The sequence below is a fragment of the Oreochromis aureus genome, linkage group 3, assembly GCF_013358895.1.
Source record: "Oreochromis aureus strain Israel breed Guangdong linkage group 3, ZZ_aureus, whole genome shotgun sequence".
Classification (NCBI taxonomy): Eukaryota; Metazoa; Chordata; class Actinopteri; order Cichliformes; family Cichlidae; genus Oreochromis; species Oreochromis aureus.
In genome coordinates, this window is record NC_052944.1 from 56,928,061 (window position 1) to 56,942,538 (window position 14,478).

Consider the following 14,478-nt stretch of genomic DNA (forward strand, 5'->3'; position numbering starts at 1 on the left):
TTTTAGATGTTGGCTGCCTTTTCTTCTATTCTCTGTTGAGATGATCCCACAGTGCTTCAATAACGTTTAGGTCCAGGTTCTGGGGAGGCCGATCCATGACTGATAGTGTTCCACTGTGTATTTATCAGATGTTTTCCAGATGTTAATACATGGTGGATTATAATGTGATAGTACTTTTCTGTGTTCATAATTCCATCTACCTCCAATATGCTTTACCGATGGCTGCAGACACTCACTGTTGTACATCTCTGCTGACCACCTCCATACAACCTAACGATTCTTTAAACCAAAAATGACAAATATGGACTCTTCACTCCATCAGACCTCTTGCTGCTGATTTTTCAGTCCAGTTCTTGTTAATTTTGGTACACCTCAACCTTTTCTCCGTTTCCCTTGATTAAAGAATGGCCTTACTGCCACTCTTCCACCGAGACCATTTCCTTAAGGACATGACTTCCTGTTCATCTGCTGTAGATCCTTTTTTTTTAGGCCTCACACTTCTTTTGTCCTCCACTTCTCGAGTTTCCACAGTTTCTTTAAGGATACACTGCACATCATGCTGACATATGCCAGGTTTTTTGCTAATAGCTCTTTCGGAATCACCTTGTTGGTGCAAAAATTCAATTTTATCTGTCAAACTGTGTTATCTTTGGAATTTCTCAAGATTCAACTACAGAAATGGGAACAAACAATGTGTTTTTGTAACAAGGTGCTAGTAGAAAATGTGTATAATTTAAAATTAGTTCTTTGATTTAGTTGTGTGAATTAGCTTTCTGTCATGTGTGGACACAACACTGGGTAATCCCTTGAGTTTGGTGTGGTTTTTAATGTTTGAATGACACATAGATCAGTGTTAAGTGGCCAAGCAAACAGACAAGAAACATTCTCTGTAAACAGTCAGGTACAAAGACTGGACTGGACTGAATGAGTGAAAAAGCAGCCTACAGAAAGTCCTACAAAACCCAAAGAACCAGTGCTCAAACCCACTTTCAAATTCAAGAAAGCCTGGCTTCTTTGGATCAAAATATAAAGAAATGAATGGTGACTCGAGACTTTTGCATAGTATTGTACTTTATACTATTCAACCATTTCGTAGACCAAAAACGGTACAGGTGTAAATGAATCAACTGTGGCAGAGTTTAATTCCCACACTCCCAGTGTTTAATTTTTGGAAACAAGTTTCCTGAGATTGAACTACAACACAGAGATTCACATGAATACACAAAACTCTTTGACTTCATGTGCTTGAAATTTAACCGTGTGGGAAGCTTATAAGCAAACCCTTCATTACTTTTTGAGCGTTGTGAAATACTTCATATCTGTTTTTAATAAATAGGGTAACATTCGGAGCAACTAAGATTTGTTCTTTTACACACTATCGTGATTTCTAATTGGCCTTACTATCACTACTGTTTCTGCTTTTCTTATTCACGACTGAAAAGATTTCAGTCTGCAGTCTGGTTTGGATCTCACTAAAACGACAACTGGGACGAATATTCTGACATGCATTAAAAATATTCAGATTCTCTGTCACAAACAGGATCTTCGCTCTGTTTTTAAACACAAATTCTCCTAAAAATCAGTCGAGCAGAGCAACATGTGTCAGGAGCTTTGTATGAAACAAGGGACAGAGTAAAATGAACGTGAAGTAAAACTACGCAAACACAGTCACTGTAAATACGTAAAACATTTAAAGTCCAAACAACATGCATCAGTCAAACTAATCAAGAAAGAGAAAAAAAAAACATGAACATAAAAACACTCCGCTGTTACTTTGATCTTAAAAACGATGAATTTCAAACTGTCAAACTCACCTTTCAGTGCTTTTGAATTCATTTTTTAAGGAACAACCCTCTCCTCTAGACTTCAAACTCCCCCAGGGCACAGCAAAAAAGTATTTATAAATTCTGCTTGCTTTAAAAATGTAAAACTGTAAGAAGAAAACATATACAGCATGTCCTCATCTCCAAAATATTTATACAAAATCTGTAATTTTGTAACAATTTCCTGTAAAATCATCTTTAAACAATTATAAAATTTCTAGAAAATCCTTTTTGAATTCCAAAGTGTCTACAAAAAAAGAACAAAACAAATGGAAGAATATTTATCTGTAGGTCTACCATTAATAATCGTACTTTTATACTGATCAATCTGCTGATTATGTTGGCAGTTAATTAACTTTTTTATACTACCTGTAATGGAAAAATGGCCTAAACTATGACGTAATTACCAATAACAAGTGAATTTCAGGTCCCATAAAGACAAATTCTAAAACATAAAATACTATGTTATGGATTTTTATTGATTATTCTACCTTTTCCCCATTAATTAAGGACCCCCATAAATTAAAGGTCAAAACTGTTCCCATAATGACAATGAAAGTCTTCGAAAATAACGAAATACCATCAATATTATCTCTAAGGCATGCAACAACTAATTATTTTGTAAATGTAAATAAAAATGCTGATTTTATAATTTTTGTCTGCTTTATAGTTGTAAATTTGGAAAAAAAATTTTTCCAGAGATATTTACTCAGGTGCCTGCTTTTGAATAGATCAACCCTTTAAAAGGACGTCCCCCCCCCCCCGTTGCTTTTTTCATTACTGTAAAATGAACTTTTCTTTATGAACACTAAACAACTACAGAAGCACAAATGTGAAACTAAACCATGAAAAACTAACTGTGCCTCTGTTTGTGCTAAATGCAGTTTAAATGAGAATAAACAACAAAAGTTGTTGCAGAGGCTCCATCTTCCTCGTGCTTTTCTTCTTTTTTTTAAACTCTTAAAACCAGCCTGGGTGCAAAACAGCTCACACAAAAACAGAAAAGAAGAAACTGGTCTTTTGTTTTGGAGCTCCATATTTAAAGTTGGATTGTGAAGGAAGTCGGCAGCTACAAAAATTCCTCTAGAATAAGAAGAGGATGACAGAACAGTGACTACGCCCCTTCCCTCACAACATAACAGGACGACGAAAGTTAACATAACAGAGGCTCTAATGTAAAAAGGCCCATTAGCAATGTACAATTACACCGTGTGGAGTGTAATTGTAAGAAACACAGTCCTGCCTTTTCTTCCTCGCACTTTTCCTCCTGTGGATCTTCCTCTAACTTCTGACCCTCAGGTGAGGAAACACCTCCGGCAGAAAATGACTGGAGGGCATAAAGACAAAACAGTAAACAAAAGACGTCAAAAATATATGTATACAACTTTTCTCCTGGCTCCTAATGGGCTATTTGGAGTCGGCTCACAGTGTTACTTCATAGAAACATCTGCGTTAACCGGTTATTGGCAAGCACTGTTAAAGTGATATATGATGAAATGCAGTGACCTTTGGTTCATCTGTAGCACAGATGAAAACATTACCTACATACAACATCTGCCAAAAGAACTAAACCCTTTCATTATACAATACATGGCCTAAAGTATTTACTTACTCATCCACATCATTTAATTCAGGCGTTCCAATTATTTCCATCGCCACAGATGTATAAATCAAGCACCTACGCATGCAGACTGCTTCTGCTAGAAGAGGTTTCCATAGCCTAGCTGCACCCAAGCCTCTTAATGCTTCAGCAAGATATTTCAGACAGTTTCATGTTCCCAACTTTTTGGGAACAGTTTAGGGATGTTCCCTTCCTGCTCCAACATGACTGCACACCAATGTACATAGAAAGCTCAATACAGTCATTGACGAGCAAGTTTGGTGTGGATAAACTTGACTGGCCTGCACAGAGTCCTCATCCCAATACAACACCTTTGGAAGGAATTAGAGAGGAGACCGAGAGCTCGGCCTTCTCATCCAACATCAGTCACTCAGTTCATATGAATGTGAAGCTTGATGAATGAATGCTTTTATCCATATAGTGTATCTATATGCCATATCAAAAGCAGATGTTTTGAAGAAGACATGCTCTGAAGTGCAAAACTAAATAAACCACAAAAAATGTCAAATAAAATTAGTTATACTGAATTAGGGCATAAAATCAAACCGCCTTTACTCTGTCTCCTTGGAAACCTTTCTTATATTAGTAGGACACAAAAAGTCTTCAGAGACAGTATGTATCTCCTCGATGAGACTCAGTGCAGCAGTGAGTCTCACCATCAGTAGAACGGCGACTGCGGGCTGATGTAGAGTCTCTGAGTCGGAGAGGCGGCAGGGGTGAGCGAGGAGAGAGAAGACAGGGTGGAGAGGGGGTACGGGGACTGAGGAGGAGGAGGAGGAGGAGGGAGGCAGGAGGCGAAGGCCCGGCTGGTGCAGGTCAGGACCCCTGGAGTGGTGACAGTGGCAGCAGGCGGGGACATGGCGAGAGGAGGAGAGTTGCTGCTGGGAGAGTCACAGGATGCTCCGGTCAGAAAAGAAAAGTCTGGAGGAGAAAAGAGGAGACGGGGAAAAATATTATTTGTAAAGCACTTCTCAAAACACACAGTTTGAATAAAAGCCACCCACTGAAGATAATTATATATGTTCCAGCAATCAACCATAAAGGTCTTACATTCATCACAAGATGCACACTTCCATACATGGATTTAGATGTAAACGTTGGCCAAAAAAGAGAGAAAAAGATTAAGGAAAAGATAAATTGTAAAAAAGAATTTTAGGATTCATTTGGAACAGACTGAGGACTGACAGAGGGAGATAAGGAAAGAGGGGAAATCAGTTTGTGCTGGTTGCCTTCTTTCAGTTAAGATCTTATTATTTGTTTATTGTTTCGCTCTAGTTTTTATTTACTGTATCTGTAGTTCTCAAAGGTCGATTACTGCATTTGCACCCAGTGAGCCAAAAAGATAAAAAAGTGAAAGGTGCAAAGATGTATCTATGTGCATCTTATAAACTACTGTTATTTGGTCCTTCCATACAGCCTTCTTGTTAGAGTCAGGGTTGTAGAGGGGTGGGGTGGGTTTGAAGACCATCCCACCTGTTGCAGGCCTTCATGCACTGTAGTCTCGTTTTAACTGAGTGAACTGAAAGCAGTGCACGGAGATTATCTGCTCCCCTCACCCGCTCTCATCAAATGATTAGCTGTCATTAAAGGTTATGAGCTGAGCCATTTCCAGTCTGAAGCCAGCACATAATCATAGACAGACAGGAAACACTGAGATCACATTACACAATCAATTAAGGTTAGTTAAGCACTGGCAGCTGGCGACAGGGAAGTCCTCCCAAAAACTCCCTGTAGAGCCTTCAGCTGATCCAAAATGCTGCAGCAAGAGTGCTGACAGGGACGAGAGCAGATTTCTCCTATACTGGCGTTTCTTCATTGGCTCCCTGTTAAATCCAGAATTCAAAATCCTGCTCCTCACATACAAGGTCTTAAATAATCTTATCTTAATGACCTTGTAGTACCATATCACCCTATTAGAGCACTTCGCTCTCACTCTGCAGGCTTACTTGTTCCTCCTAGAGTATTTAAAAGTAGAATGGGAGGCAGAGCCTTCAGTTTTCAGGCCCCTCTTCTGTGGAACCAGCTTCCAGTTTGGATTCGGGAGACAGACACTATCTCTACTTTCAAGATTAGGCTTAAAATTTTCCTTTTGGCTAAAGCATATAGTTAGGGCTGGACCAGGTGACCCTGAATCCTCCCTTAGTTATGCTGCAATAGACGTAGGCTGCCGGGGATTCCCATGATGCATTGAGTATTTCCTTTCCAGTCACCTTTCTCACTCACTATGTGTTAATAGACCTCTCTGCATTGAGTCATACCTGTTATTAACCTCTGTCTCTCTTCCACAGCATGTCTTTATCCTGTTTTCCTTCTCTCACCCCAACCGGTCGCAGCAGATGGCCCCGCCCCTCCCTGAGCCTGGTTCTGCCGGAGGTTTCTTCCTGTTAAAAGGGAGTTTTTCCTTCCCACGGTCGCCAAAGTGCTTGCTCATAGGGGGTCATATGATTGTTGGGTTTTTCTCCATTTTCTTTGTCTTACTTAATGATGATTACATATTAGCGCATTGAGGCAACTGTTGCTGAGATTTAGCGCTACATAAATAAAACTGAACTGAACTGTAGAAGATGCAGCATGTAACGCAGAGACAGTTAACTGTGAGAAAGTGTCATACAATGGAAGAGGGTCGCATGCCAGTTGGGTTCATTGCAAAGCAAGAGAATTGTAGGTGTGATGTGCAAGAGTGTCTCCATCTGCTGCTCGAGTCTGGTACGAATGATAGTCTGAATTATTTTGGCTAACAGTGAGATCACAAATATGTGACGTGACTCATGACAGTTTAATAAATACACTGTTTGTTTAAACTTTAAAAAAAATAACAGGAAGAAGAAAAAATCTTTTTTCAATTAAGTCGATTTTTTTGAACTTCAATATTATTTTAACTGCAGAAGTAAATGAAAGTGAACTGAATTAAACACGCCGCAGCCCAGAGGGGAATCAATGTGGGCTTTTATGAAGGGGCAAAGGTAAAGAAAAGGTATGTGCTGAAAGGCAAAAACAGAATATTATTTTTTTCTCAATATCTTGTTTTAATAATTGTTGGCAGGGGAAAAAAAGGATTTTAAATTAACTTTAGAGCCCCAACAAAGAGATGCTATTTTCTTCAGATATGAAGACAGACAGGCTTAGGGCAGAAAAAGTTTGAAAACCACTGATTTTTTTTTTTTTTACATTACTAACTTTAATTTTATGCTGCTTTATGGTGTTTAAGGATAGTCACCCGTATTCTAGTTTGGTCTAACCCACGTAGTACACACAGCCAATGAATATTACAGCAGCAGTTTTTTTTACCTTGTTACACATAATGAAGGCAAGGCAAAGTTATTACAATGAAATTAAACTGCATTTTTTGTGTACATATTGAGACTTTGAGATGTCTACATAACACAGATAGTTGTGTTTTTATTGCTGTATCCATTTTGAACTTTTTCATTTTATATAATAATAATAAGACAAACAGAAAAACACGAGCACTGAAAGAATATAAAACAGAAAGAATTTGTCATCAGCACAAAGCCAGTTAAACTTCAGTTTGTTCAGTCAGGAAGCAGACACTATTGTAAATGAATATTTCACCTGCTTTGGTGTAAATAAAAGTAAGAATGCACTGGAGAGGCTGCTTCCAAAAAAGGGAATGGTTTAGGACATTGTCCCCAACCTTTTTTTGAGCCACGGACCGGTTTATGTCCGACAATATTTTGACGAACCGGCCTTTAAGGTGTCACAGATAAATACAACAAAATAAAACCAGTACCGGTACCAAAAAAAAAAGATTTATTCCTAACACACGGAAGAAGACTCAGGGAAACCGAGTTAAAGATAAAAACGACAAAAAAACCCCAAAAAAACACTAAAAACCCTGAAAACCATAAATTTTACCCCCGAGCCTCAACTCTTGCGGCTCGGTACCAAACGACTCACAGACCAGTCCGTGGTCCGTGGTTGGGGACAACTGGTTTAGGAGGTGGTGGCCACAGATCACTGCTCTCTCTTTATCCCTCCTGACTGATTTCTCTCTACTTTGTGTTAGTGTCTCTGTTACTGCTGGTGGCATAAGACGGTACCTGACGCCCATTCCGGCTAAACAAGTACTTCGACTCTTCCATGATGCCACACTAATATGCATCAGTGCAACAAGGCAAGAAGGTGTGCTGTGTCTCCTCCTCACTCTGGGTCAAGAGTGAGGAGGTGATATCTGGAGATGAGCCGTTACCAGAGGAGAGCTGGATGGAGCCATCACGGGGCTTCAGCGCAACAGCAGGAGGGAACAGTCCCAGAGCTCTACACCATTGGGCTACTCGCGCACGTCTCTGACCCGTCTCTAGTGAGGCCCCGATATCCTCATTTAAACATCATGAGCCACATCCAGCCCACTTCGATCTAAGATGGACCGGATCAGTGAAATTCTCCTTCGTCCAACACCCCTGTTCTAGTGGGACCTTACTGTTTGACTGTCTCTCCCCAGAGATCACCAGGACTAGTGGTGCCCCATTATCTTCACAGGGGAGAGCAGGTTCCCACTGAGCACATGTGGCAGATGTGACGAGTCTGGAGACGCCATGGCGCCTTGCCTCTTCCAGCCATCATCCCGCACCACCAGTTTAGCAGTGAGTCAGTAATGGTCTGACTTTGGTTTTTCTTTTAATTTTAAAGTTGCACAATGTATGCAAGATTTAAGCATCCCCTTAATGTTCTAAGCAGTGTATATATTTATATACTGTGTGTGACCTGAAGTGCCTGAAAAGAGATGAAGGAAGCTACAGAGAAAGGGGAGGAGATGCAGTATGGACAGAGATCTCAGGCTCCCCGTGGAGCAGCGAGACTGTTAAAAAATGGATTCAGTGCAAGTAAGGCTGATTAAAAGCGTCCAGTCGCCGGGGCGCTCCCAGCTTTGCTCTGCACTCTTTAAAAACAACATCTTGTTTTCAAAAGGCAAAAAGAAAACATTTTTAATTGTGTCTGGGTTCTGTGCTGGTCCGAATGTCAAACCGCAGGGACGTAAGCCTGCTTCCTGAAGTCAATTAAGAAAAACATCCGAATCGTATTTCAGCCTCTCGGTGCTTTAAAAATCGCCTCTTCTTCTCCTTCTCCTCCTCATCCTCACACTCATGTCCAGACTTCTTCGAGTTAAATCTGATTTTAAGCTCCAACCACAAGAGACACATTTAGTGAGAAACTCGAGCTCTATTATATTTTCACACTATCGTCAACTAGTAATCACTTCACCTGAGAGCAGCAGTACGAAAAAAAAGATTGAGGTCATGGGTATTTCCAGCCTTGAATATAGGAGGAAAACTGTGGTTTTTGTCCTATTCGTGGACATCGTATTAGCTCCTTATCCTCTCAAAGGTACTTCAGGGTCCGTGGTTGTCTGGCCAACCAGTTGACATGTGTTTAGTGGACTTGGAGAAGACGGTGTTCCTCAGGATGTCCTGTGGTGCCTCAGCAGAATGAGGTATCTGGTCTGTACCTACCTTCAGTCCTTGTAAAACCGCAGCGAGAGCTTGCTTCACACACACTAACTCACACATTTTTCTGTTCATAACTTTATGGGCAGAACGGGTGGAGTACCCACTCTGGCTCAGGGTTGACTTACTGCCCCAAACCGAGGAGTAACGAGGAGCTCTGGTGAAGACTAAAGAAAAAAATGGGAAGGTAGGTGAAAGCAGCAGAAACGAGCTTCCATTAACAGGTGGCAGGGCTCAGCCTTTGAGACAGGTTCGAGCTCAGAGTAGACCTGCTACTCTTTCACTTATAAAAATGAGCCAGCTGGGGTGGGTTCGGGCATCTAATGAGATGTTCTAGCCATGTCCTCCCAGGAGGAGACCCCCGAGGCAGACCCAAGACACTCTGAAAGGAAGCATGGCCCTCAGCTGGCTTAAGAACGCTTCAGGTTGCCGTGTCAGCCGCTGACGACAAGCTAGCTAGAGACAGGGAGGTCTGGGTGTATCTGCTTAGACCACTGCTTCTGTTATCCAGCTAATCACCATGGATGGATGGGTGCCTCTGGGTGAAAAAAAAATTCAGAGGGGTGATGCCCACCAGCAGGTTTACAGGTTTAATGCCAATCAAGGTGGCATTAAAGTGAGAAGAGGCCCAGTATTGCTTAAAGAAGGCTTATTCTGAACTGTAAATCATGCAAATCTACAACCGTTTTCACTGACCCTTCAAGTTTCACCATTAAATGGTTTTTCCTAACTTTGTCTGATTTTTGCTCAAATATATATGTATATAAAATACTTGCAGACTTTGTTTTTTTTAGCTGTTAAAAACACCTGGAAAAACATTTTCACTAACAGAGCTGATAAGTTTTATTCCCCGCAGTCTGCAGGTGGTGTTGATTTTAAATATCTCACTTTGAACAGATCCTCTCAAAGCTGCAGCGTGTGGCTGCTGCGCTCAGGGTTCAGGAGACGCTGGCTCAGACAGGCAGCGCTGCGATTGGCTCGCAGGGAGCTGCAGGTGGAAAGAGTTCAGCCTCCGACAGCTGGAGCGACACAGCATGACTGCCAAGCAGCTTTTTCCTCTCAGGGGAAACAACCACGTTTCTTCTTGCCTTCCTTCAGCTTTTAGCTGACCGGGCATCAGAACCCCGCCCAAATGGCCCCTGCAGGGTCCTGAACCATGAGCCAATCAGTGGCTACGCTCAAAATACTCGTCTCACTGTAAGGTACACTAGTACTGCCAGTTTAAATACTCTGGATATAAACACAACTGAAAAAACATCAATCAAATAACAACATGGCTCATTTTACTGATGACATTATAATTAAATAGTTTTATTAAACTAAAATAATACTAATATACTACAACTGTATAATAAAAATATATTGTTTAATTTTACATTTTTTCTTTATTACTTTTTATTTTAAAAGCTGAATTTGGTGTTTTTTGTTTGGTCTTTTTTTGGCCCATGTCTGTTATTCATTTTTAATGGTTTTAATGGTGTGGTTTTATTTGTTGGATTCCACTTAGATAAAGACAATTAAATCTCTAAGGACTTGTTTTTAAATAAATATTAAATTAATGAAAAATTAAGACATTGTTCCTGCACTGTTTAAAAAAATCTCAGTCACTTTAAGGCTTTTCTAACATGTAAAATACAAATTAAACACCAAAATGGATTCTAGCGTCCTAATCCAGGCAGATGTAATATTTCACTGCACATGTTCTGTAATAATGTTTATTAATTAATAAAGTCCACATCAATTATTGTTGTAAGCTAAAAAGGTTGGAGCACACTTGGCTTTCTCTTTATGCTCACAGTGTGAGTGTTACCGCCCCCTGCTGTGTTGATCCATGTTACTATGCTCTAAAATGAAGGGCGCAGGATGAAAAAGGCGACAACTATGAAGCATCATTTTTAAAACACTCCATCTTCAAATGCATTTTCCTAAAGCACAATTACAGGAAATGTGTTTTCCTTTATTTTAATGTCACAGTTTAATTCCCTGCAGGAACCCGGACAACAACGTGAATGGAAACAAATGATGATGGTGAGACTGCAAAAAGCACACTGCTCTGCTGCTGAAAGGAGTCCTGCTGTATGAATACTGATGATGGAGAGTACTCTTATTATTATAACCTCATTAAAACAGCCATTAAAGTGAGAGAGCCTCCTTTTGAGATCCTCTGCATCAGCGTGACTCATGAATCCTCCCGTCTGTGATGCTGTTGGGAGATTAAACACGATCTGCCTTTAATTTGATAGTTGGTGACTCGCCTGCTCAAGCGAAGACGTTGTTTGCTTTTTAAGGACAAAAGGGCAAAAACTGAGACTGCTGCTCATTTTTTCAAACTACACGTTTGTGCTCGGACTGTACAACAGCCCGTCCACTGACCCAGGCTAAGTAATTCAGCCTTTTAGACTCGTTTTGTCTTTACTTTTGTTCTTTTCTAAAGAGGTTAGAGGAAGTTGGCAGGGGGGCTGGAGTCTATCCCAGCTTCCATGTAAGTTAATCACCAGTCAACTTAACCCCACTAACTACATGTCTTTGGTTGAAGCCATGTGGGAGAAAGCCGGAGTACCCGGAGAAAACCCACACAGATCCAAACTCCACACAGAAAGGCGTCGGCCAGACGGTGGATTCAAACCCAGTAGATGTTAGCACTGCTGCTGTGAGGCGTGACTGGCCGATAATAATCCAACATAGAGACCAACCAATCACACACATCAATCCAAAAACATGGGGCTGGGATTGTGATCAAGTGGTTCAACGCTCTGGGGGTCAAAAGTATAACTGTCTGTTTTTAACTACTTTTGATTTTACCATTCTCTCTGAGCTTCCCCTCAGCCTCCTTGCAGCTGCTCCTATGGTGTCAATTTGAAAATTTCCAGAAAATCTCCTTGACCATGAACTCAAAGTCAAGATCACAAAGAGGTTCATAACTTGTCTTTAATTTTCAGAAGATGCACCAATGGTATCAAAAAAGTCATAAGTCGCCTCAGTCTCAGGTTATCACATTCAAAAACGTGGGTGTCTGTGCCACAGGGTCAAAAAGCATGTTGCAAGCTATTATCATAACTCTAGTTTTACTTGGCCCATTGACAAAATTTGAAAACTAGTATGTAATTTTAAGTTTGCACTTTCAGCAACAGTTGAAACGGAGACTTAGCGGGGGTTCATCTCACTGCTACATCATCTTAAACCAGTCATGTAATTAGGGCTCACCGGCATGTCCTTCAGCTTTGGAGGGTTAAAGTTAGTCACTGTTATAAAGTGTTGCTGATCCTCCTGTGTGTGGACCTTGGAAAGCAGCAAAGTTTTACCAGAAACCTCGACTTTCTTTCCGTATTTTCTGTCGTTTACACGCTGCTTTAATGCTAGAGGTCGTTGACGACCAGCAGGAGATGTGACCCTGACAAAACCAAAGCAGACCGTCTGCTTGTTTGACTGTACCTAGAATCTCTCCATTAGGGCCGTGTTATATCATTACTTCAGCAACTTCCAACAAAGAACATACTTTCCAAATTATACAAGAAAAGTGTTGCTGATAAAAGTGGAAGCAACAAGCGTGTTTCACTGTCGACTACATCCAGGCTACAAAGGAGAAGATGCTAGCAGCTGGTCATGTGCGACCTAAATGTAAACAAACGACTGGCTAACTGCGCTCCACGTGACAGGAAGAGCAAAGAGTGGATGGAAATCACTGATGTGTTTACATGGTGGGACTTTAAGCAGCTGGTTGAAAAGGCTGATCTAACTTCATACTAGCTCGCAATTTCTTTTACACTTTTATTTAAAATTTCCAGAGAAAACACTACCTACGATATTTCTTAACTTACATTCGCTGCCTGCCAAGCTAGAAGCATCGATTAAAACACTGTTCAGTACTTTTTTCTATATCGTCAGAAACATCGCTATTACAAATTTCTTTGAAATATTATTTGTTACTGTCCAATTAAAGTTGTGAACTGTTACCAAAGACGAGCCCTGGTGACGTCCAACGCACGCTCCAAATGAGTCTGACTGACTGGAAGAAACGCAAACCAAGAGTGGGGCTGAGCGGTCCTCACCCTTCTCCCAAGTCTGAGGTTCGACTCAACACACTCTCCTCTCCAGCACCCTGGCATATACCTTCCCAGGGAGGCTGGGCAGTGTTTGGGTCTGGCACAAGCTGCTCATTTATTCACATGAAAACTGTTTACAGTGTGTGTGTGTGTGTGTGTGTGTGTGTGTTGAGGAGTACCAAGGTTCCACAGGGTGGTCTGAGCAGCAAGCTCCTTGGCATCATCCAGCAGCACACACAGCTTGTCAGGGATGAACGTCCTTCGTGTGGATTGTATCACCACCTACATGTACACGTACACACACACACACACACACACACACACACACACACACACACACACACACACACACACAGAGTTTGATTTATGTAGAAACAAACACTTAATCGTTTCACTGAAAAAAATGACATACAAAGAGCGCGGAGGTAATTAATGGGGTCAGCCACAGTCACAACTGCATCGTTGGAAAACAAAGAAGAAAAACAGGCTGGTTTTATGATTGTTCCTGTAACTTGTCATCTTGTGAAAGGGTGTAAAAAATGTTTGTTTGTTTTTTTAAAAGTCAGCTTTAAATGGAACTGCTGAATTTTTTCCTCTTACACACACTACAGAATATGCTGATAACTTAACGCAGGAAGAATTTGGATGTTATACTGGGATAATGTTACAGATGGCCATGATATGTAAGACTTCACTGAAACAAGAATGCGTAATAAGTAAAAAAAAAAAATCACTGAATACCAATTTATTCATGTTTTTAAATCTTCAAACTGAGTGACATAGAAATATTTCTCATCTATGTACATAATTGTGTTGCAAATCAGCCCTGTGATGTACATAATTTACTGCTGTGGACTTTACAGCCCGGAGCACCAAACCTTTCCCACCAGCCTGTAAAATAATCCATCCTTGTGCCTGCAGCAGAATCATATGTATGAGATATATAGAAACTATAAATAATTCAGTATGGTCAAGTTATGTATATATTGCGTCATTAACGTTATGCACGGTTACAGACAAACATATATTTCTCTATTACACCTTCTCACACCAGTTTATGGAGATTTATGGAGTACATGTTTATGCATTAATGCAGTCTGCAGTGCTCGTGCGCACAATCTCCCTTTATTTTTTATCACTGTTGTACCATATAAAAATTTAGCACTTTAATTTTTTACTTTATTTATTGTAGACTCTACCATTTTTATTCATTATCCTGCTGCTGCAACACCATAATTTCCCCTGTTGAATTAAATAAAATATCGACCTATTTTCCGGAAAAGTCGACAACTACACACATGACATAATAACACGAAGAACAGTTAACACAATCAAGTGATCTTCATACAAACAATATATTCCTATAATAAAAATATATCTCTTATAAGCCTTATAAGACGTATAATTCCCTTTGACTTTGACTTCAGCATGTTGAATTTAAAGATGTTTGTCAAATGTGTTACATCATAATTTGGAGGGTAAGAATTTATATTTAATACTGGAGCCAAAATTTATGTCTTCATCGC

The 14,478-nt window shown here is 40.4% G+C and overlaps 1 protein-coding gene across 2 annotated transcripts in view; it reads right to left on the minus strand.

Annotated features, from left to right (window-relative positions):
- Nucleotides 1-806: 806 nt before the first annotated feature.
- The window catches only part of rbm46 (RNA binding motif protein 46), a 41,089-nt gene continuing 27,417 nt past the window's right edge, over nucleotides 807-14,478 (minus strand). For both annotated transcript variants that reach the window (XM_031747869.2, XM_039605294.1), the window contains exons 9-11: nucleotides 13,132-13,234; nucleotides 4,101-4,365; nucleotides 807-3,150 (exon numbers count right to left, since the gene is read on the minus strand). In XM_031747869.2, coding sequence (XP_031603729.1) covers nucleotides 4,103-4,365; nucleotides 13,132-13,234 — 366 coding nt within the window. In that variant the 3' untranslated portion in view covers nucleotides 807-3,150; nucleotides 4,101-4,102. The remainder of the gene's footprint in view (nucleotides 3,151-4,100; nucleotides 4,366-13,131; nucleotides 13,235-14,478) is intronic.